Source organism: Neolamprologus multifasciatus, chromosome 19 (assembly GCF_963576455.1).
Source record: "Neolamprologus multifasciatus chromosome 19, fNeoMul1.2, whole genome shotgun sequence".
NCBI lineage: Eukaryota > Metazoa > Chordata > Actinopteri > Cichliformes > Cichlidae > Neolamprologus > Neolamprologus multifasciatus.
In genome coordinates, this window is record NC_140457.1 from 26920603 (window position 1) to 26943649 (window position 23047).

General features: G+C 38.5%; 1 protein-coding gene across 4 annotated transcripts; it reads left to right on the top strand.

Annotated features, from left to right (window-relative positions):
- The first annotated feature begins 717 nt into the window (after positions 1-717).
- Positions 718-22757, top strand: coch (coagulation factor C homolog, cochlin (Limulus polyphemus)). Of its 4 annotated transcripts, none has more exons than XM_085144164.1 (16): positions 718-956; positions 1022-1125; positions 2234-2309; positions 2400-2444; positions 3476-3632; positions 4952-5085; positions 5455-5526; positions 6996-7052; positions 9128-9275; positions 9837-9940; positions 10789-11015; positions 11922-12036; positions 12484-12627; positions 12710-12866; positions 13230-13324; positions 15579-17460. In XM_085144164.1, the coding sequence occupies exons 3-16, from the start codon at positions 2276-2278 to the stop codon at positions 15749-15751; spliced, it is 1662 nt and encodes a 553-aa protein (XP_085000290.1). In that variant the 5' UTR covers positions 718-956; positions 1022-1125; positions 2234-2275; the 3' UTR covers positions 15752-17460. The 4 variants fall into 4 exon arrangements, with proteins under 4 accessions (XP_085000290.1, XP_085000292.1, XP_085000289.1 ...); XM_085144166.1 differs by having other exon boundaries at positions 2255-2309; XM_085144163.1 differs by lacking the exon at positions 718-956 and having other exon boundaries at positions 992-1121; positions 2255-2309; positions 6996-7040; positions 15579-22757.
- Positions 22758-23047: the final 290 nt, after the last annotated feature.

Consider the following 23047-nt stretch of genomic DNA (forward strand, 5'->3'; position numbering starts at 1 on the left):
GGTGGACTCTTTGTTGTTCCTCACCTGATGGCAATCATACCAGCAGTATTTATGACCTGCGCACTCAACTGGTCTTCGCCAGATTATCTGCCAACTTTAGTCAGTTCTCGGCCTCACGTCTGTTCCTTGGTGACTCATCGTGTATATTAACCTTATTTCCTCTGTTTTCTCGTCAGCCTCTGAAACCCACCTACCAAGCTCTCCTGGATACAAGTTTGCAGCCGCCAGTAATCTCTCCCCTTTTTGGAACTGCCTGTCTCTCCTGCCTGCCTCCCTGCATTGCACGCAGCACCCACCTGGACCTCTCCTGCCTCCCCCCTCCACGCAACCCCCACCTGCAAGCTTGTAAGACAGCTCAGTGTATTATTCTCAGATTCACTCGCAGCTCTCTGTGGGATTCCCCTGACTGCTCTCTCCTCTGTTTCAGTGCCCTGGCCAGCCACAGTTTCCCCTGCCCAGTCCCTGCACCCAGTTATCCCTGAAAATACTGTGTCATAGTCACAGTATTTTCTCTCGCCTCAAACGTCTAGTTTATGTTCCTTAATTCTCGTCTGAAATTTCTGTTAGCCTCTGAGCATTGTAAATAAAGACTTTCGTTACACCGCACCTCTGGCCTCCGGGTTTGAAACTGCACTTGAGTCCATCCCATTTCCACGGGCCACTGTGCCATGACAGACACAGGTTGGAGGCAGTCAGATTTTTTCAGTGTCGTTCTTTAACGAGTTACTCCATCAGCTGTAGCAGTACTATGAATGTTTGCTTGGGATGTCATCTTACTGGGCTAATGCTGTTTTTATAAATGCACCGACACATGTTGATGAAAACTTTTTAGTAAACTAAAGCTGGATTGGTGTTTTGCTTTTTCAGTTTTTCTGCAGTTCACTCCTCTGCTCCATCTCAGGTTGACCTGTCACTGAGGCCCCTCCTCCCTCCCCCTCTGAAGTCACCACAGTAAGGTGTGTATGAATGTGTGTGTTGTGAGAGAGAACGCTTATTTAAAGGGCTACCTCTCTCTCGCCAGGCGATCGACACCAGCTCAGCATTGTCATTTTACCGCCTGCTGCTCCTTCCAGGGAATAACGTGTGAACAGTTTTCCTCAGAGACGTCTGCTGAAGAAACAGTTTGTAAGACTGAAATTCCTGCTGATTCTGCAGAGATCTTTCTTTATAAATGACTAACAGGCTGGGTGATTTACATCCATTCAGTGATTAACCAATAACTTTATTTACTTGCTGTATGTTTATTACACCCTCTACTAACTAATCTCTCCTTTTTTTTTCATCTTTTTTAATGTATTTATCGACTGTTTAAGCTGCCAAGCTTAGGGATTGGTACTGGCTTGCTTTCTGGCTTCTGATTAGTCCTTGTATATAGGAATATAGGGAGCTTACAAACCACTACTGGTTACTGGCTGTTGTGTCATTGGTGGATTCGGTCACAAACAAATTTTAAACGATTTCCTGAGATAGCTGTGGACTTGACATTTAACCATTTACTGCCTCTTCTTCTTTAGTGATGTGATGACATTGTTTTCTAATCTCACTTATGTGACGTGTGGTTCACACATCACTATATTTCTAGATTTCTTACTAATCCATAATTAGCTTGTGGACTGGTTTATTGGCCAAAATAAAATACGTTGTTGGAGCACCTTTAGCTTTGATTATGGGCACGCATTTGCAGTAGGATCATGTCGATGAGCTGAATTTTATCATTTCAGCTGTGTCAATGTTTATTTCCATCCAGAGCTGCATTGTTTTTTATCATCTCATACTAATGATGGGAGAGTCTGGCCACTCCAGTGCATCCCAAAGAGTCTCCGTGGTGGCCAGTCCGTGTTTGAAAATAATGTCTCATGCTCTTAGAATCACTCTTTCACAATTTAACCCTGGTGAATCCTGGTGTCTTTCTCTTGGAATATTCTTTTGGAATTCAGGGAATGAGGAATGCAAGGAAAGGAAATGAAAACCTAGTCATTCATTTTGTTCAAGTAGTCAGCTGGCCTCATTTTGGGGGGTAGATAATGTTGCTGAACTTAGACCTCCACACCAATGGAAAGCTCTTGCCTATTTGCTTTATTAGATATAGGTGATGGTTTTTTTTTTTTTTTGGTTTTTTTTTTTGGCTGGATGAGCCAGAGGAGGCTGGGTTAACTTGTTTTAAAAAAAAAATACGATTTAAAAATAATACTCATTATTGTTAGAGTAACTATATGTAATATCTGTTTTTCAGTATAGGGTTATACTGAAAAACTATACTGAGCTTGTTGCAGAAATGCCTCAGCTGTCTGTGCTGCTGCCTGTGACAGGTAACTTCTGTTCTTTTCTTTGCTTTTTTCTTTTCTTCCTTTCTTTCATATGATGACAACTTTGTGTGATCTGTTTTTTTCCCCCATCAGGCCTTTTCTTCCTGCTCTCCTCAGTACTTGGCTCAGAAGTTAGTGGTGAGTCCTGAAAAATACCTGATTGCCTGACAGCAGATAGATCCACTTATTTGACTTGGCACAAATTTTATGCCTGATGCCTGACATAACCAGAAAGAAGCAGGGGCTGGCCCTCTTTCAGTCCATAGAGATATAACACCAGGACGCTGGTGTTCCACTAACTTGTACTTACATACAGTTTGAACTGGTGATCTTGGAATCTGACTTTGTTTAGACTTTTGTTTGTCTCCAAGAGACCAACTTGTGTAAAGCTCCAGTTCACCTGCTTAGTTATTGACTGAGTTCCTTGAACTGTGACCCTGTGTGGATCAGCAAAGTTCCAAAATAAATGAATACGTGCATTCAGTTCCTGTTTTTTCAAGTAATAAAGACGACTGTTGTACCATCATTGCACCTTTCATTCATGCCCATGATGAGTGTTCAGCAAAAACAGATAATATTCCAAGCCATGATGTTACTCTTGTAATTTCATTTTCATTAGTTTTGAATCATTTTTATGTTTTTTTTAAAGTTCTCTGGTCACTTTTGTTCCTTAAAATCATACACTGTAGAAAATGTAAAGTACACACACACATATATAAATACGTGTGTATTTGTGTAATTGCTGCAAAAAATAACCAACAAAAAAACACAATTGTAGTAAAATCACCAATAGCCATAGCTATTTTCTGTTTTTATAAGCATTTTACATATTTTACTTTTTTGTTGTTGTTATTGTTATTATTAACATTTACATTTGGTATATGTTTATACTTTTACACTTTATAAATGTTCCTTCCCCCTTTTATCTTTTTAGAAAATTATTTTATAATGAAATTAATACTATATATTTAATATAAAGAAATCTGTTTAGTTGTATTCTGTTGTTTGTCTCTCTTTTTTTTTTTTAATGTTTCTGTCTGTTTTTAAAAATGCTTGGTCTTGCCTCTGGACTAAACTAGCTTACTCTATTTAATGAAGATGAAACCTACTACCTAGATACAGGATTTTAATGGAGTATTTTGACTGGACATCTTCTGTTTTCCACTCAGTGCCCTATCCAGTGACCTGTACAACACGTGGAGCAGACCTGACCCAGGACACCGTGGTGGTTTTATGTCCACCACAGTGCACACAGTGGAGGATGTCTGTGTTTGGGACAGGAGTCTATGCTGCTGTCTCATCCATCTGTGCAGCTGCAGTCCACAGGTACAGCTTTCCTTTCATATCAGCTGTACTTTTTTAAATTTATCTTCCTCCAAAATATGTTTTAATTACATATTATACTAAATATTAACTGTGATATTTCAGTCTATCACTGAAAACACTAAAACATAATGTTGTACACTAGCTTGATTTTAAAGCTACACAATTAAACCATGGTAATATTTAGAGGACCGTGACGTGGTTGGCTGAAAGGACCGACAGAAAAAAAGGCAAAATGGGAAAAAAAAGAACAAAAATAGAAAACAAAGTAAATCCTTATCTTCTGATTTTCATTTCCATATTTCTTTTGAGAGGGGTTTTGTTACTTGTTTTCCTATTTTTCTTTTTTTTTTTTTTTTTAAACTTTTATTCATGTATTCATTTAAAATCATTTTTTTTCTCATAGTTGATTCTATTTTGTATTGTTGGTTCATTTTTAATTTATTTTCATTCATTTTAATTTAGTATATTGTTTTGTGTGTATATTTTCAATTAAAGTTTTAAATTTAACCTAGGCTTTTTCAATATTGTGTTAAAGTTCCTTCAGTTTAATTTTTCTTTGCTTTTATTACATTTTTAATGATTAGACGCTCTCCTTCTTATTCAGGATCTTCATTCATTTATTTTTAGCATTTTTTAATATTTATTTATTTATATTTTAGTTTAATGCAACTTTTTTTTTTGGTGGTGGAGCTCTATTTAGTTATTTTGCTTTGTGGTTCACTGATTACTTCCTTGTTACTTCCCCTGCTTCTTGCCATTGTTTTTAGTTCCCTGTATATGATACTCTTAGCAGCCTTTTCAGAGCATGAACACCTCGTCACAGCGGTGTCGTTGGAGTGAGAATTGTTTTTTTCAAACATGTGGATTAGACTCTGTGTTCCGCTGCCAAGATGTGACATAATAGAGAGCAGTATGAGTCCGGCTGCCTGCTGAACCTTAACAAAACACCAACACCATGAAGGAATGTGCATGAAAGGAGGATTAAGTTCTCAGCCCTGAGTGACCTCCTCATTCCTCTGCAGAGGGCCTCGGTGGCCCACTGAGAAGAAAAATTATGCTTATTCTTTTTTTTTCTCCTTCACAGCTGTGTCTTCTCCTTGTCCCATAAAGGTTTTATTTAGTTATTTATTTTACTATGAAAAGAACTTCCTGCACACGTGTGTGTTTTTAGACACAAATCTTTTTTTTAACAAGGTCTCGGTCCAGATGCATTAGTTCAAGATGCATTTGTAATTGACTTCACGAGTAGCAACTCTCATAACTGTTAATGATGATCTTTTTCCACTGTGATAATACTTTTATTTTGTCTTTTCATACAGAGGTATCCTGGGCCCAGCTGGGGGCCCTGTTAGGGTTCATAGGCTGCAGGGACGGCACAACTACATCAGCTCATATGCTCACGGTATACACTCACAGGCCCTGTCTCACTGGACCGCCTCCTTCAGCCTCACCAGTAGGTGGAACAACTTTGGTGAATTGTTTTTAATTAAGTAATAATCTAATTTGAATAACCTAATAATGTTAATATTTATTAAGTATTGCAAGATATGCTTAAAGTACCTAGAATTGTGATTTCAGAATGATATATACATTATTTTAATATATATTTATCTGGAGATTGTTTAAACTTATATAGTACTGGAAAGCTTTACCTGTAATTATACAACAGGAAAAAAAAACATTTATTTTAAAAACTGCAAATTAGCAGGGATTAGACAAAACAAACACAATTTTGAATTGATTAATATCATCATTTGATTGCAGATGTGAATGATGCATATCTGTCTTCTCCACTAATTATCATACCTTCTGTGTGTTTTAGAGCCCATTAATGTTCCACAGGAGCTGATCAGCGAGACCGGCACCACAGCTCTTCCTGCAGCTGCGCGACCAGGTAAATGATACACACCTTTATATTAGGAATATATATTTGTTCTTGTTCTGTCTGTGCTTTCCTAGTGTCATGACACCACTCTGATCTGAGCACTTTTTCTAATTAACTGTTTCCTTTTGGTAATTCATCTTGTTATGTCTTTGACTTTCTTTTGTCAGATTTTTATTTTCATTAGTATTAGTGGTTAACAGATTTGTTTGGCAAGTGAAGGATCACTGGTTTCCAGCTTGAGACAAAAAATCTCCTTTGGGGTTGTGTCAGGAAGGACATCCGGCGTAAAACTCTGCCAAATCAAATAAGTAGAGCAACCCACTGTGACAAGGGGGCAGCCAAAAGTGGCTTCTTTATTTGCACTGAGCTGAAGTCAAAGGCAAAATTAAAAGAGGAGCTCATACAGAAGTAAATGGAAGGTATCACACATATACACACATATAATATATTTTTAAAAAATCCCCTCTCGCCCTGTGGGCAGTCCTCAGGCTCAGGTCCTCTACCAGAGGCCTGGGAGCTTGAGGGTCCTGCGCAGTATCTTAGCTGCTCCTAGGACTGTGCTCTTCTGGACGGGGATCTCGGTTGTTGTGACAAGTGCTGGAGCCACTTGCCTAGCTTGGGGGTCACTGCACTGAGTGCTTACCACTGGGATCACTGTTACCTTCACCTTCCCCATCTTCTGGAGCTCTTCTCTGAGCCCTTGGTACTTCTCCAGCTTTTCGTGTTCCTTCTTCCTGATGTTGCTGTCACTCAATATCGCTATATCTATCACTACGGCTGCTTGTCCACCACTACTATGTCCGGTTGGTCAGCCATCACCATTTTGACCTTGAGGCTTCCAGGCCATACTCGGCACAGATGCTTCTGTATACTGTACTGGCCATTTTCAGGCCATAACTTTCATTATGACCTGTTATTCTCTTTTGCTGTTTTTCCACCAGATCAGAATACAGATCATGTGAGTATAACTTGATGGTTGAGATAATTACCTGTTTGGCAGGATTAACTTTTTTTCTGCCAAGTAAATGTCTTATTACAAAATATAATTAACCTGTTCCACAAGTCAGACTTTGTTCCACATCATACTTTTTTTAATGAGAGAGTACCTTGCCAAAGCTAGGGAATTTATACAAAGTACAAGTTACTCAGAAAATGCTCTTTGAATGTGTACTGTCCATAATTTATTATGACAGTCCCTTCCATTCCTATTTAAGCAATAGGGGTGACTTAGACAGGAGATATTCTGAAAATATAAAAGCATAAACACAATAGAACACTGGATATGGATTACTCAACAGGAGTTTGATGCTTCAACCATAAATACTGTGTTACCTCAGTTGACCTTTGTGTGTGTATATGAGTGCCAAGCCCTTGGAAGTTTTAGTTTTTAGTTATCGTTGGGTAAGGGTGGGTGAAGCGCTAAGGAATGCATTGTATCAATGACTGTTTACAAAGATGTACAAATGTGTGTGTTGCAGTAAAGAAACTGCTGAAGAAGCCATCAGTGAAAAAAGCCCTGGCAGGTGGGAATAAAGGTACATTGTATATATCATTGGTTATACAGTTCATCTCTATAGTGACAATAAAGGCATTCTATTCTATTCTATTCAGGATTTGTTTCCAAGTATAGAATATCAGTTTGGTAGCTATTTAAAATCACTCAACAAAAGGTTCAAACAGATGTTGATACAGGTCAAGGAGACATAATTAAATAAGAACTTAAGGAGTGGCCAAATCAACAGTCTGGTAAAAAAAGAACCACACTTGCGTTCGCAGCAATAGCTAAAGACCTAATATTTCACAGACTGGGGCTTCTGCTAGATGCTCCCGCACACCTTCATTACACATTTGAGCACACCAGACCTGTCCCTTGCCATCTGATCCCAATCACCACCAGGTGGTAAGATAAGATACCTTTATTAGTACCACAAGGGGAAATTTCATGTAATCACCTGCTTGGAGATGCTTAAGCTTACAGATTAAAACTTAAATTAAGTTATTATTTTTTATGGTTTTTGTTTACATCAGAGTTTATTATGCATTACTTTTTTTTTTTAAAGTGAGCCAGAAATGGGTACAAGACAGTAACTGTAGAACAATGACTGTAGAAGGTGGTTAAATAGAGTTTAGTCATCTGCATATATAAGAATCACATGCACTTTTTAATTGACTGTAATAATTGTGGCAATTCAATTTTATTTATATAGCGCCAAATCACAACAGCAGTCGCCTCAAGGCGCTTTATATTGTACAGTAGATTGTACAATAATAGATACAGAGAAAGACCCAACAATCATAGGACCCCCTATGAACAAGCACTTTGGCGACAGTGGGAAGGAAAAACTCCCTTTTAACAGGAAGATTCCTCTGGCAGAACCAGGGTCAGGGAGGGGCGGGACCATCTGCTGCGACCATTTGGGGAGAGGGAAGGAAGGATAAAGACATGCTGTGGAAGAGAGGCGGAGATTAATTAACACATAGTGAGCCAGAAAGGTGACTGGAAAGGAAAAACTCAATGCATCATGGAAATCCCCCGGCAGCCTACGTCTATTGCAGCATAACTAAGGGAGGATTCAGGGTCACCTGGTCCAGCCCTAACTATATGATTTAGCAAAAAAGGAAAGTTTTAAGCCTAATCTTAAAAGTAGAGATAGTGTCTGTCTCTTGAATCCAAACTGGAAGCTGGTTCCACAGAAGAGGGGCCTGAAAACTGAAGGCTCTCCCTCCCATTCTACTTTTAAATACTCTAGGAACAACAAGTAGGCCTGCAGAGCGAGAGCGAAGTGCTCTAATAGGGTGATATGGTACTACAAGGTCATTAAGATAAGATGAGGCCTGATTATTTAAGACCTTGTATGTGAGGAGCAGGATTTTGAATTCTGGATTTAACAGGAAGCCAATGAAGGGAAGCCAATACAGGAGAAATCTGCTCTCTCTTTCTAGTCCCTGTCAGGACTCTTGCTGCAGCATTTTGGATTAGCTGAAGGCTTTTCAGGGAGTTTTTAGGACATCCTGATAATAATGAATTGCAGTCGTCCAGCCTGGAAGTAATAAATGCATGAACTAGTTTTTCAGCGTCACTGAGACAGGATATTTCTAATTTTAGAGATGTTGCGCAAATGGAAGAAAGCAGTCTTACATATTTGTTTAATATGTGCGTTGAAGGACATATCCTGGTCAAAAATTACTCCAAGGTTCCTCACAGTGTTACTGGAGGCCAAGGTAATGCCATCCAGAGTAAGAATCTGGTTAGATACCATATTTCTAAGATTTTCAGGGCCGAGTACAATAACCTCAGTTTTAACTAATACATCAAAACTGAAGAGTGCAAGCATTAGTCCTGTTTTATACTTAACAGAACTATCTTCCAGCACCCATTTATATCTCAACCGTACTTAACATATACACTAAAAGTTCTTATTTATTATATTTAATTATACAGGATGGAAAAAGTCCAAAACACGAGTGTAGACAGAGGTCAAATAAAATTTAATGAAAGTTATATTAGCAAAAACTGCAAAAATAATTATTATCTATAGTAACACTGAACATAAAAATAATCAATGTTGTTAATCTCTGGATCAACATCTTTACTTTTTTGTGTGGGCAGATTGTCAGATGGACATTGCGATGGTGATTGACAGCAGCAGCAATATTGGGCAGCGGAGGTTTAACCTGCAGAAGAACTTTATTGCCAAACTGGCGGCTATGCTAAGAGTCGGACCAATAGGACCTCATATTGGTTTAATACAGGCCAGGTCGGGCACACCACACAGAGTCACTTCAGAAAAATCTTTTTTTCTTTCTTTTTACCTCAGCCTTAAACCACCCAACAATGTCATTTATACTAACAAGTCTTGAGAATTGTGGTATTTTGGGATAGTGGTGAGTAAAATAAATAAATAAAGGCAGCTTGTCAGGCATTAGTCCAAATAAAAATGGAAAAGAGGACATTTCATTCATAGATGTTCTGTTGACAAATCTGCAACAACAATCAATTGTATCATTTCAGTATTGATCAAACTCTGTGAGGAAAACGTCCATCACTCACAGCTTCAACAATCTATTGAAGACTGCTGAATCTGTGTCACAATGAACTTAGACAATTCTGAAAGGAAATCGGGTATTTAATAGAGTATCCAATGGTGTGTTATACTATGCCACATAAAAATCCTTTTACTTCCCTTATGAGTGAACACAGGTTTATGCTTTTTAAAGTTTAGATTAAAGTTAAGTTTAAGGGCTAGATAAGAATTATTACATCAAAAATGCAGATATATACATATACACTAAACATTTGTCTTCATATGTGCCTGCAGTGACTCTCCCAGGACAGAGTTCCTACTGACTAACTACACTCAACCTAAAGAGCTGTTGTTTGCTATTAAGGAGCTGGCCTACCTAGGAGGAGACTCCAATACAGGTAACACACACTTACACATCTTGATTAACCTGAATTATGAATTGAAAAGTTAAAAAAATGCACATCCTGTAGCCCATAGCTCTTTGAAAAGGTGACAATCAGACAAAATTTCCTCATTTATGATCAAATGAGGTGAAAAAAGTAAGTACATGTGATGATTCAGTAAGCTATAGGATCACCTTTAACAGCATTAATGTCTGTGTGACATCAGTCTCCCACATTTTGTGGAGGAAATCTAACCCACTACCTGGCAAAGTTCAATTCAATCTTATTTATATAGTGCAAAATCACAACAACAGTTGCCTCAAGGTGCTTTATATTGTAAGGTAGACCCTGTAATAATCCAAACTGGTCATCATATCACTACCTCTCTCTCACTACCATCCCTATCACGCTTGCTGCTATCCTTCTGTCAGTAGTTGCCACTGACACTCTTCCCCACCCTGCCTGCATTCTTTTCATCAGTTAGACAAAAAAAAACCCCAGGTGATCCAGGTGTTTTGTTTGTTTTTCTTTCTTTCTTCCCCCCTTTCTCACCGTCTCTTCTCCCCTGTTTTTCTTTCTCTCCCTCTCTTTCTTTCATTCTTTCTCCCTGTCCTATCCCGCAGTCATGTCTGTCCCGTTTGTAGCAATCTAAAATAAAATAAATACATAATTATAATAAAGGTCAATCAAATGGACCAATATGGCAAGGCCATGATGATCCACTTAATCCACAAAATAAATCCGCTTGGCATCTTTCTTGGCCTTAAGACAATAATTCTGATGGCTAAAGATCCAAACGGGACAAAAACAAAAAAAAAAAACAGGTAATGTAATAATATTTATTGTGTTGTTGGTCTTCCTAGGTAAAGCCATCATGCATACAGCAGAGACCTTTTTCTCTCAGGAGAATGGGGGGAGAAGGGGTCACCCCCGGGTGATGATGGTGTTAATTGATGGCTGGCCATCTGATGACCTGGACCAGGCGGCCATGTTGGCCAGAGAGAGTGGGATCAATGTCTTTCTGGTGTCTGTCGCCAAACCAGCACCTGAGGAGCTCAGCATGATTCGAGACAAAGACTTCATGAAGAAGGTTCACATGTTATTTGAATTGCCTAAATGTTCATATGTTTCATTAATAAGGAGTGACATTCTAACATGAAATATACTTTAGACTGAATTGTCCCTTGTTTAGTCTAAACTTAAAATGGATACATTATGCTGCTCCTTTTTTTCTTTCATATAAAAACAGTGATGCATGTACATATTAAAAATAGCCAAAATTTAAGATAATGAGGTCAGTAAATGTGCAGAAAATGCTTGTTATCAAAAGAGGATATATTTAATATGGACATCTCAGACACAAAGATGTGAGCACAGAAGCCTCACTCTCTGCTGTTCAAAACTTCTGTTTGCAAAAGTCCAGTAAGACTTTGTATTAAGGCCAGGGAAAGGAAGTTAAAATGCTGTGTTTTAGACAGGAAATGTGCCCTGGTTTAAGATAAATAAGGATTATTTTAAACAGTGACTCATGCAAAGTTACTTTAATAGTGTCCACGGTTGCAGAGTTGGATTTTTAGTTCCCTTTAAACAACACAAAATTGCATATAAACCTTGTGTAATGTTGACTCTAAACAAACAGCAGTTTTCAGACAAAGAATTCAACTCTGCTTGAACATGTTGGTGTTCAGTATTGTGTCTATGACTCCAGAAAACAAAAAGGACCTGATACAGGTCCTAGACGTCTGAAACAGAACTGCCTTAGCTGAAAATTTTCCAAAAAGCACAATCTGTCCATCCATGCTCAGCTGGACAACAAAAAAACAACAACAACAAAAATGTAGCATATGCATGCGGTTATTGAGAGTGGTTATGTGCAGCATAAAAGTAGAAACTTGAATTATTATTTTATTATTTTAGTCAAACCCAAGAGGCATTCATCAAATCACAGTAAACATGTTTTGTATTAATGACAGAATTTCTACCTGTCCTCCTGCAGGCTGTGTGTAAAGACAACGGTTTCTTCAGTTATCCAATCCCCAGCTGGTTCAGCACCACCAAACACATCAGACCTCTCATTCAGAGACTCTGTTCACTAGACGGCCTGCTCTGTAGTAAGACACACCTTCATCAACTACTGTAATGCTGCTGTCAGGAGATACCTTTGAAAACACACAGGTCGTGGCCATCACATTACATTTGATAATCAAATATTAAGGTATTAACAGTTGTACCTTTACATAAAAACAATACCAATAATTCTTTAATTTGTAATATCAGATTTGACCAAGAAAAATGAAATAATATTGTTTTCTGCTTGGGAAAAAAGTTTTGAAAGAATTGCTACGCTATCAAATATCTTTTGGACGTGCAACTATCACATGAAAATACTTTCAGTCTCTTCAGCATCATCTCTTTACAGCTGTGGTTTCACCATTAACAGTATAGCTTTTTAAGTCATTTTGTTTATTACAGAAATAAAATTAATTCATAATATTTACACTTGATTATTTAGATGGATGTGGCTCTGCTGTGACATTGACATAAAATGTGTTTTTTAGGTAAAACCTGTTACAATTCTGTGAACATCGGCTTTCTCATCGATGGTTCATCTAGCGTTGGGGATGGAAATTTCCAACTTGTCCTGGAATTTCTAGCAGGAATTGCAAGAAGCTTTGAAATCTCAGATGTGGGAGCTCACATTGGTCAGCTTCACAACATGCAAACCACTGACTATCTTATACGTTATTAATGCTGGTTGGCTGACTGGCTGTATTGGTGTTGTAGGTGCAGTGCAGTTCACCTATGACCAGAGGTTAGAGTTTGGCCTGTCTGACTACTCAAACAAGGACGATGCCATCAATGCTCTGAGAAGGATCTCCTACATGAGTGGAGGAACATCGACCGGTTCAGCCATAAGCTACACCACTCAGAACCTGTTCAGGTAACAGTGGCGCTGTTTTCTTTCTAAGCAAAGCTCTCCACACCTGCAGTGTTGGCAAGTTTAGCCTTAAAAAATTATTTTATTCAAGTGGCTTCTAAATTTGAAACTGCAGGGCCTTGCAATACTTAATGAGATAATTAATAATAAAGAAGTGTTAATCTTTGTCTTTATAAAATGTAATTTTATGAAAATAACGCTAACATTTGTACCACAACAAGAGACCGATGTCAGGTGCTCTTAAGGTTCGATCTAAAATACTCAAAAATGGAAATACTCAAATCAAATTTCTGAAAACTGTTTACATTCTGCAGGGCTTTTTTTAAACGGTAGTAAAAGTCACACTGTATTTGTTGTTTATGGCAGACGAACAGGACCGGGTCGCAATTTTCTCATAGTGGTGACAGATGGCCAATCATACGATGACGTCAGAGGCCCAGCAATGGCTGCACATAAGCAAGGTATGTGTGAAAACAATAAATTTAAGCTATTTGATGTTACTCCTCACTTCATAAGGCTCAGTTTTAAGGTTGTTTGTGTTATAGAATTTTCTTTTGTAATAGGGGTACAGAGAGAAAATGTGTAAACTGAGCTTGTAAAATCTTGTTTGTAATGGCAAGAAATTACAAAAAGCAAAAAAAAAAAAAACAACACAAAAACTTGTTGGCTGTTTTTCCTGAGCAATTTGATAAACTACTCTGGATACACTGGATACTCGACAGGAAGATCCCTGTTGGACTGCTAAGGAATGGAGTCCCATGGCCTTTGCTACATGCCCAAGTGCATCTCTTGGGAGTAGGCTATCTTCACCTGAAGACTTCTCCGTCCTTATGATCTTTGTCCCCTTTCAAGGAAGACCGCTTCTATTCCAGCTTTACTGATAAGTGCTACAAGGTCTCTGTCAGCAAGAGCATTCAGTGTCTCTTCTATAGCTTACCAAGCTGAGCTAGAGTGAGATTGAAACTAGAAGGCAGTATATCCTCAAAGGTCCTTGCCTTTGAGGCTCCCTAAAGTGCAGGCCGGCTGCCTGCACTTTAGGCAGCCGGCCTGCACTTTAGGGGGTCCAAAGAATCCATGGACTAGCAGTCGCCCCAGGCCAGACCTCAAGTTGCTCCTCCCCCTGCTGCTGCAATCAAGATGAAAAAGAAATGGCCGGCTTGACAACCTCTCCCCCTAGCTGCTCTGCCCTGACCCAGCCCCGTTCCAGAACAAGTTCAGTGGAACACGTTCCATGCAGGGTCAGTGACTCTGTTTCTAGTGAAAGAGAGTCACTGACCCTGCATGGAACGTGTCTGTAGTGTTGTTTCACAAACATTTCACTGACATGTTTTGTATTCAAAAAGTCCAAACTGAATGTGCTGTAACTGAGTTTAAGAATATAATCCACCCACTGTTATCATCTTTAATGCCCAGTACCAACACAGAGCAGAGCAGCTACCTGAACGCTACTCCCACAGAGGTCGGTTATCTTGTTAATAATTTTACCTTCTCACTACGTATGACACTGGATACTGAAGTCTGAGAATTATACCACGGAGTCAGGTACTTCTGATTTGAGGCTCTATGTTTCACAAACATGTAGCCTAAAGCAGATGACTCGTAAGCTGGAGGGGAAATGGCATGTCACAAATTTAGAGGATCATCATTTAGCCTGGAGAAATAGTTTGTTGCTTTATAAGAAAGTCCTCCTTAAAGCTAGAACATCTTACTATTCGTCACTGATTGAAGAAAATAAGAACCCCAGGTTTCTCTTCAGCACTGTAGCCAGGCTGACAAAAGGTCAGAGCTCTGTTAAGCCAACCATCCCTTTAACGTTAACTAGTAATGACTTCATGAACTTCTTCACAAGTACAATTTTAGCCATTAGAGAAAAATTTACTCCTCATCTCGCAGATGTAACATTATATACAGCTACTTTCAGTACCACTGATATTTATTTAGTCTTTTTCTCCAATTGATCTTTCTGAGTTAACTTCAGTAATTACGTCATCCGAACCGTCATCTTTTAGATTCCTACAAGACTGCTCAAAGAACTCCTACCATTAAAAAATGCTTCGATCTTAAATATGATCAACCTGTCTCAATAATTGGCTACCATAGCTCTTCAAGCTGGCAGTAGTTAAACAGCTACTTATAAAGCCATCTCTTGACCCAGCTTAGCTTATAGGCCAATCTCCAACCTTCCCCTTATCTCACAAATCCTTGAAAGAGTAGTTGTCAAACAGCTAACAGGTCATCTACAGAGGAATGGCTTAATTTGAAGAGTTTCAGTCAGGTTCATCACAGCACAGAAACAACTTTAGTGAAGGTTACAAATGATCTTGTTATGGCCTCTGACAGTGGACTCATCTCTGTGCTTGTCCTGCTAGTGAGGTCTAGCAGCGTTTAATACTGTTGACCATAATATTCTAGAACAATTAGAGCATGCTGTAGGTATTACAGGTACTGCACTGCAGTGGTTTGTATCATATCTGCATAGACTGCAATTTGTTCATGTAAATGGAGAGTCCTCTTCACACACTAAGGTTAATTATGGAGTTCCACAGGGTTCAGTGCTAGGACCAATTCTGTTTACATTGCTTCCTGTAGGCAGTATCATTAGAAGGCTTAGCATTCATTTTCACTGCTATGCAGATGACACACAACAAGAACTGGTTTATATACTTAATCTTAAGTTACATCTCACTTTTTCTCCTGTTTCTCCTTCCCAACCAGGCATTACCATCTTCTCAGTGGGCGTGGCGTGGGCACCCCTGGATGATCTCAAAGCGATGTCATCAGAGCCAAAGGACAGCCACACTTTCTTCACCAGAGAGTTCAGCGGCCTTTCTGAGTTTATCCCACTAGTGGTCCGAGGCATTTGCAGAGACTTCACTGAGAATAACTGAGAACACACACAAGGATTTGCATTTCTTTATTTGTGAGGACCCTTACCTTGTCGTTCATCCTCATTAGAAAGTACTGATTAAAGTCACATGAACGACCATTACATTCACATAAACACTCTCAGAACAACACGCGTATCTACAGTGACAAATGTTTCTACAGCAACATCTTTTATATATCTTATTTCTCATATTCTTTTACACTGTGTACTCAGACATGTAAAGAAACAGATATATTTAAGGACAATGGATTTTCCTACAATTTCCTACACAAAGTGTCCAACACTTGTTTTTTTTGTTTTTTTGTGTGACTACAACCACTTATTTAAATTTATAATCTCTATTAAATCAATTATGTTACCTGAACTGATTTGCTCCAACCGACACTTAACAGCATACTTTAACTGATATTGTTTGCACCTAAAGTATGAAAACCCCACCACCTATTTACTACAAGATATAGCTCTCTATGACATTCACAGTTCTCCATAAACAGTAGTAACAGTAACAGTAGTTCTAATTGGCTCTCGTTTAATAGTCTAAAAGTGAAATGCGCCTTTGTAGCTTAACGATCTCAAATCATATTCTCTAAAATAAATCATGAACATCCTCCTAGCACATTATAACAGTGCAATAATTCAAAGTTTCACAAGCTAAATAATGACTCAATGCCTTAAAAATACACTTCTTATAAAACTTGCCATTAGCTAAACCCGTCATAAATTCAATAACATATATACATCTGTATATATACTGTACACATATTTTCAAATACAGAAAACACATTAATGTACATAAAGGTCTCTTACACATTAAAATATTATTTCTATTTAAAATTTTCAACAAGCTGTTGGAAAATCATTCAAAAATCAACTAATTAATAACAATAATTAGTTGTCATTGTGAGGATTTACTGATATTGTGTCAGTAATGTCATACAGACAAGTCCAATCTGAAGCCATAACCATTACTGTGTATAGCTAAAAATAAAATAAAATTTTAAAAAAGCTATATGAAGGCAAACACAAAAACAACATGAAAGAAAATTGCTAAACAATAATCTTCGATCAGGTATGATTGTTTAAGAAAAATGCTAGCTTTGTGCTATAAAAGTTTTAAAATAGGTTTTAGCCATGGAGGGTATAAGGAATATATTCATAATCCATGGAATACATTAAATGAGGCATTATAATACATTTTGAGCCCAAAATACAATCCCCATTGTTAATTTACATGAAATGGGCCTTATAATTCTGAGTAAAAAAATACTTTTCAAATGTTACTTTGTAAATATGTTTTTTATATATATCACGGGTAATCCACTAACAGTAGTTTGTACATTCATGTTTATATCACAAAGCTGCTAAGAGATTATTCTGGAATATTTTCTAACAGCTAACAGTTTGTAGACAGAGCAGCTCTCCTGATGAATGTTTGTCTTGAAAAGCTTGCTGGGGGTGAAAGCTTTGCACAGCAGTCATTTCCTGCAGGAAGGTGTATAAAATCCTCTAGTTTTTTTCTCTTTTTCTTTTCTTTGTCTGATTTGTGGCATCCGATGATTTCAACTTTTTATATAGACTAACCCATGCCCTTAACTCCATCTCACAGCCTTGCTCCAATATGATCACGTGACTTTTCTTTTGGTATATGTTTTACCGGTGATTGTTTGTTAAATTCTGCCAAACAGAAATAAAGTCTTTGGTCATCTCCTATTTGCATTTGACATATTTTTTTTTTTAACCTATAAAGCCAGTTGGCACGTCTGTTGTTGTTCTAATATACAAACTGTGTAGGTGCAGTCTGTCTTTCTCTGTAATATCTCATTAACAAGGACAGAAGTGTTGCTGTGTTTACACTGTACACCTAGATACATAAATCTTTTGGTTTATGTCATTACTTTAGAAAAATATAATTTATTTAAGCTAGGCTAGTTAGCTTTGAGCAAGACTCAGAGCATTATGATTAAAAATCTGCTGTCTGAACAACTACAGTTTTAAAGGTAGGAAGATATAAGAAAATAGTGGCTGAAGTAGCTTGTTTTACTAAATTTATTGCATTTTGTTTGCCACTTTTTGCATCTGTTTGCATTTAGTCTTTGACAGATTACAAACAACATGTTTGTAAGTTGAGGCAGGGTGCTGGTTTAGAAGAAAGAAAGAAAATGTTTCTTTTCACCAGTTAAGTAATCATCATCATTTCTGTCACATTTAAAATTTTGCCATATTGGATTTTTATATCGAAACTATATTGAAGACAAAGAATTCGTCTGTAAATAAGTTTGTACAATTGCGCTTGTTATCATCACAAAATCCCCTCTGTATGGAATCTGACACTGCATCTGTCAGACAAGAGATCAGTTCTTCTAAAAATGTCCATATACTCAACTTACACAATTCTAAACTGAGGAAAGAATTGGCCAAGTATTTTTAAATTGCGACTCTTTGATGGAAACATTTAACTGTATTTATTTTCTATATTTGCCAATAGCTGTTTTCACACCTGCTCCACTTGCCTGTGTTCATGTTACTGACATAGACAGGGCACCATCTGGTGCCCAAAATATAGACAACAGGAAACAATGAGGAACAGAGACGTAAGTTCATTTACTGGAGTTTCTACTTTATTATTGGCTGTTGCTCTGTTAACAATGCAGCTGATAGCCAGTGTTGGGAAGGTTACTTTTGAAATGTATTCCATTACAGATTACAGAATACATGCCCCAAAATGTATTCTGTAACGTATTCCGTTACGTTACTCAATGAGAGTAACGTATTCTGAATACTTTGGATTACTTAATATATTATCATGCTGTTTACAACTACGTGAATGTACTATTGCTGTGATTTATGACTGTTACTGAAGGTCCACGGCTCCGAACGGGACCTCTGACTAATACGGTGGTTCGTGTCAGGCTCGTAGCCAAAAAATAGCTTTACTTTGTTGTGTGGGTCAACTCTGCTTGCGAGAGACAGAGAGAGGCTTTGAAAGGCTGCTCCAACAGAACTTATTGTTTCGGAGGAAAACACGAACACAGTACACAGTCGAGTCTTAATAGCGTACTTACAACTGGGCTCCTCAGGCACTCGTCTTGGCTGCAGTGGTTATTATTATATTTACATGCTTCCAGCTCCTGTTTCTGCTCGATGACAACTGGTACTTTTCTCCCTCCTCGCGCTCACAGACACATAAGGGGTATGGCAGTCCATTCTGCCAGCAGCACGGACTACACTGCCCATGAGGCTACATTCTTTAGAGCTATACCTGTAGCGTTCTGCTTATTAGCTTAGCACAACAACAAAAAGGCGCTCTGTCACCCAGGAAACACACAGAGAGAGCGTCACCCTGTAACCATGGCAACCGTAACGCTGCCACTTGGAACAACGGACCGTAGCTGTCAAACAAAACCCAAACAGTCCTGACCCGCCACGATATGAAACAGGAAAGTACCGCCGTGTAATCCATTTATTTCAACAATGTAACTGTATTCTAAATACCACCTTTTTAAACGGTAACTGTAACGGAATACAGTTACTCATACTTTGTATTTTAAATACGTAACGGCGGTACATGTATTCCGTTACTTCCCAGCACTGGTTCCTGACCACCGAGAATCCTCACGATAACTTTTATCGTGGAAAAAGTTAGTGTTTATATTATGCTCACATAGCTGTGTCGCCAGCGGTCACGTAGCACATCGTTATACACCAGCTAGCCAAACTTCAGTAACCCTACAAACGTCACTGCTGTTTAGTTTTCTGTCTTCATTTATGTTGGAAGTGATAACAGAGCTGTACGTTTGAATTTGTTTCTAAAACCCCTCAGTTAGGACATGCTATATTGTATTTAGATGGAATCTAGCGAGCTAACTTCCTGCTAATTTCGTTTTCGTGGATGCCTGGATGATAAACTCAATTATTACACACGGTAGAGCAGAACGCTGATCATTTTATTACAGATGAAAGACTTTAGATAGTTTTTCAACACTCAGTGATGCCACAGTGATCGTGTGATTTATGGACCTGCAGCGGAGTTTGAGCCAAGACACTGCTAGTGATGTCAGACTTAAAAGACCGGATAAAGAGTGATATGAACATATCTATAACTTACCGGAATGAAAATGTCTGGAGCACACCAACAGATATTTGGAGATGGAAGAGAACTGTGGATATCAGCTCGTCTCACAGCTGCTATCCAGACTAGACGCCGTCTTTTGGTAACATCCGATACATGAGCTGCCTCATGTTGATTCCAGGTGGGGAAAGAATGAAAAGATAAACCATTTCAACCTTATTCCCTTGCCGGTCGTGCGATCTAACTTTACAACCGACCGCACAGCAAGTACGAACCATAGCTGGTGTTATCCGTGTACTTTCGCTCCTCTTTCGCTAGCGCTTTGTTCGGCCCAGAAACATGGCGCCTCAACCAAAAATCCTGGCCACGCCCCTCTCGTGACATCAGTCTCCAAAAGCCCTATTAGGCTAATCGTTGTCACTTCCGGTATTTCAGACAATCCCTTTCCGTCAAGGATTTTTAATTTGTTGCGGATTTTTAATTTGCCGTTTTTTAATTTGTTGCGCTTTGCACTTCCCAGCCTACTTTAAAGATGTATAATATACAATCCTTTCACCCTGAAAAAGAGCAGTTCAAAGTAAACGCTCAAAATTACCATTTATGCCCATGATGAGTGTGTGTCTCTGATTCAAAAGGATGTGAATCAGATCAGATCCGTCACTATTTCACCTGGTATTTGTGTATAGCAACTTCACAGCTGTGGAAATTTTACTGAAGCTTTCGATTGAGATGAAATTTTACAAACGACTTTTTCATAGATCAGGTTAATATGATCACCGGTTTATTCTTCATTTGTATTGTAATTATTGTTAAAAACAGAGGAAAACATGATGCCTGTGCCTGAAGATTACCACTGAATACAGAGCTAACAGATCAACTGAAGATGCCAGTGTTACAACACTCCACACCACCATCTCCAACCTTGAACAACAGGGGCGTCACGCCAGGCTGCTCTTTGTTGACTTTAGTGCTGCCTTTAATACGATACTCCCGGACAGACTGATATCTGCTGGATATCAGATTTCCTTTTACCACCTGCTGCTGGATCAGAGACTTTCTCTCAGACCATGTACAGAGAGTTAGAGTGGGGCCTCATCTTTCCCCAGCCCTTACCCTTAACACTGGCTCTCCACAAGGCTGTGTACTGAGTCTCCTACTGTACACATGACTGTGTCAGTACCCACCCAGACACTACAATAAGTTTGTAGATCATACCACCGTAGTGGGGCTCATCTCTGGGGGTGATGAGAGAGCATACAGAGTTGAGGTTCAGAGGCTGTCGGATTGGTGTGCAAACTACAACTTGGACCTCAAAATCACCAGGACAAAAGAGCTGGCAATCAACTTCAGAGGCAGGAAGTCTTTGCTGTAGCCGTGGACGTGGAAAGGGGGGCCAGCTTCAAGTTCCTGGGTGTGCACATAGACACAGACCTCCAATGGTGCTTAAACACCTTGGCGGTTTTAAAGAAGGCCCAACAGCCTCTCCATTTTCTGAAAATCCTCAGAAAGGAGCTGCTGATCATCTTCTACTGTTGCTCCATTGAAAGTGTGCTGACATACTCCCACTGACGTGAGAGAGTTTCCAGTTTAGTTGTACCATTGGACTAAGTATGACTGTCCAATGAGAAAAAAAGAAGAAGAAAGAGTTACATTATCTGAATGTAAACAAAACCTCTGGCTTCCATTAGTGCAAGTCCTCCAACACTAGCACCTTACATCACTTTAGGTGGTTTTACCACCTGACATTTGATTTATCGCTGCCTGAAAATGAAACAGCAGTCATTGTATCACCTGTGCTGTTGCTGTAGAACAGACAGCAAAGCTTACAGACAAGCGTTCCATTGCTTAAATGTTGCAGTGACTAAATTTAATTAATTTTAATTTGATGGTATATGGACCACAGGAACTCCAATCTAATGAACACACCAAGTGCTTTCCTACAGAATGAAGAGCAGGCAGCAGGTTTTGTACAGGTACACAGTTTAATAGTTATTATAGACATTTTATGTACATTTCAACAGCTGTATTCTATGTGGTACAGCCTTTAAAATCTGCTGTTCATAGTTTGTAAATAAAAAACAAAACACAAAACTCATCAAATCTCGCAAACAGAATTTTTTTTTTCATTTTTTGGAAGACTAAAAAAAATATTTTATTGTATTAATCATGCATTACACAAACGAGAGTTACACAGTAAACTGTAGCATTGGTGAAAATAAAAGAAAAAAAATTATATAATAATAAAACTGTGGATCGTAACAAACCAGAACAACAAATTAGACTTCCCCCTGTGGGCCAGCCAGTGAGACAGCAGCTTTTCAAAGATTGAAGCGATATGATGGAGGTGGAGGAGCAGAAGTCTCAGCCTGAACCAAACAAAGCTGTAACTTCACCTGTTCACACTCGAACTGAGCTCATGCTGCATTCAGGTACCATTTCCCAGCTCATTAAACCAATTATTTGCTGGTTTGTTATTGGAAGTTGGCCTTTAACTGGAGCAGCCCTGTGTTCAAATCTGTGTACATCAAACTATTCTTTGACCTGTTTGAGGACAAACCTTGTTTTTACATAAATTTGATTTGCTTATTACTAATCAACAAATTTTAAAAAACAAAACAAAGCAAAATAACCCCCCACAGTGACCACTTTATTATACGTACCTAAACACGGATGGTGTTCAGTACAGCTGCCTTGCTGTAAGATCTGTCTTCACAAATATCAGAATATTCCACTTAGTGATAGTGTCAAAAATGCATACTTGCATGTGTAAGAGTGTGTATGCGTATACAAATGAGTCAGTTCTGTGGGTTCAACATATAAAATGTGGAACTCTGATACAAGTGAGTGTACAGAAAATATAATAAAAAAAAAAAAACTACTTTTGATGGGTCAGAATATTAGAAACGCCTCTCAACCTGATGATATTTTGTAGTTTATACCCATGACCTCCCTTCAGATGATATCAACAAAAAAAATTACAGCCATAACAAAATGATCTTTATGGCAGCTGTATTATACTATAACAAACTGCTCATGTGTACAGTGTACACAACATTTTAAAAGTTCATTTATTAAAAAACAAACCAACAAAACAAACAAACAGAGCTAATTAGATGTCAAATATATTGACTGTGAGGAAAAGGCATCATTTCAGCAAGTTGTGTATTTGTAGTTCAAGAAGTTCTCACCTGTAAAACCTTTTTGCTATGACCTCACGTCATTTTATCC

What these genes read in the sequence shown, in the direction of transcription:
- coch (XM_085144164.1), top strand. Translation starts at nt 2,276, where the DNA reads ATGCCTCAGCTGTCTGTGCTGCTGCCTGTGACAG. An exon ending in TGTGCTGCTGCCTGTGACAG is followed by an intron (nt 2,310 to 2,399) that starts GTAACTTCTGTT and finishes TTCCCCCATCAG; the next exon opens with GCCTTTTCTTCCTGCTCTCC. An exon ending in AGATGTGGGAGCTCACATTG is followed by an intron (nt 12,628 to 12,709) that starts GTCAGCTTCACA and finishes TTGGTGTTGTAG; the next exon opens with GTGCAGTGCAGTTCACCTAT.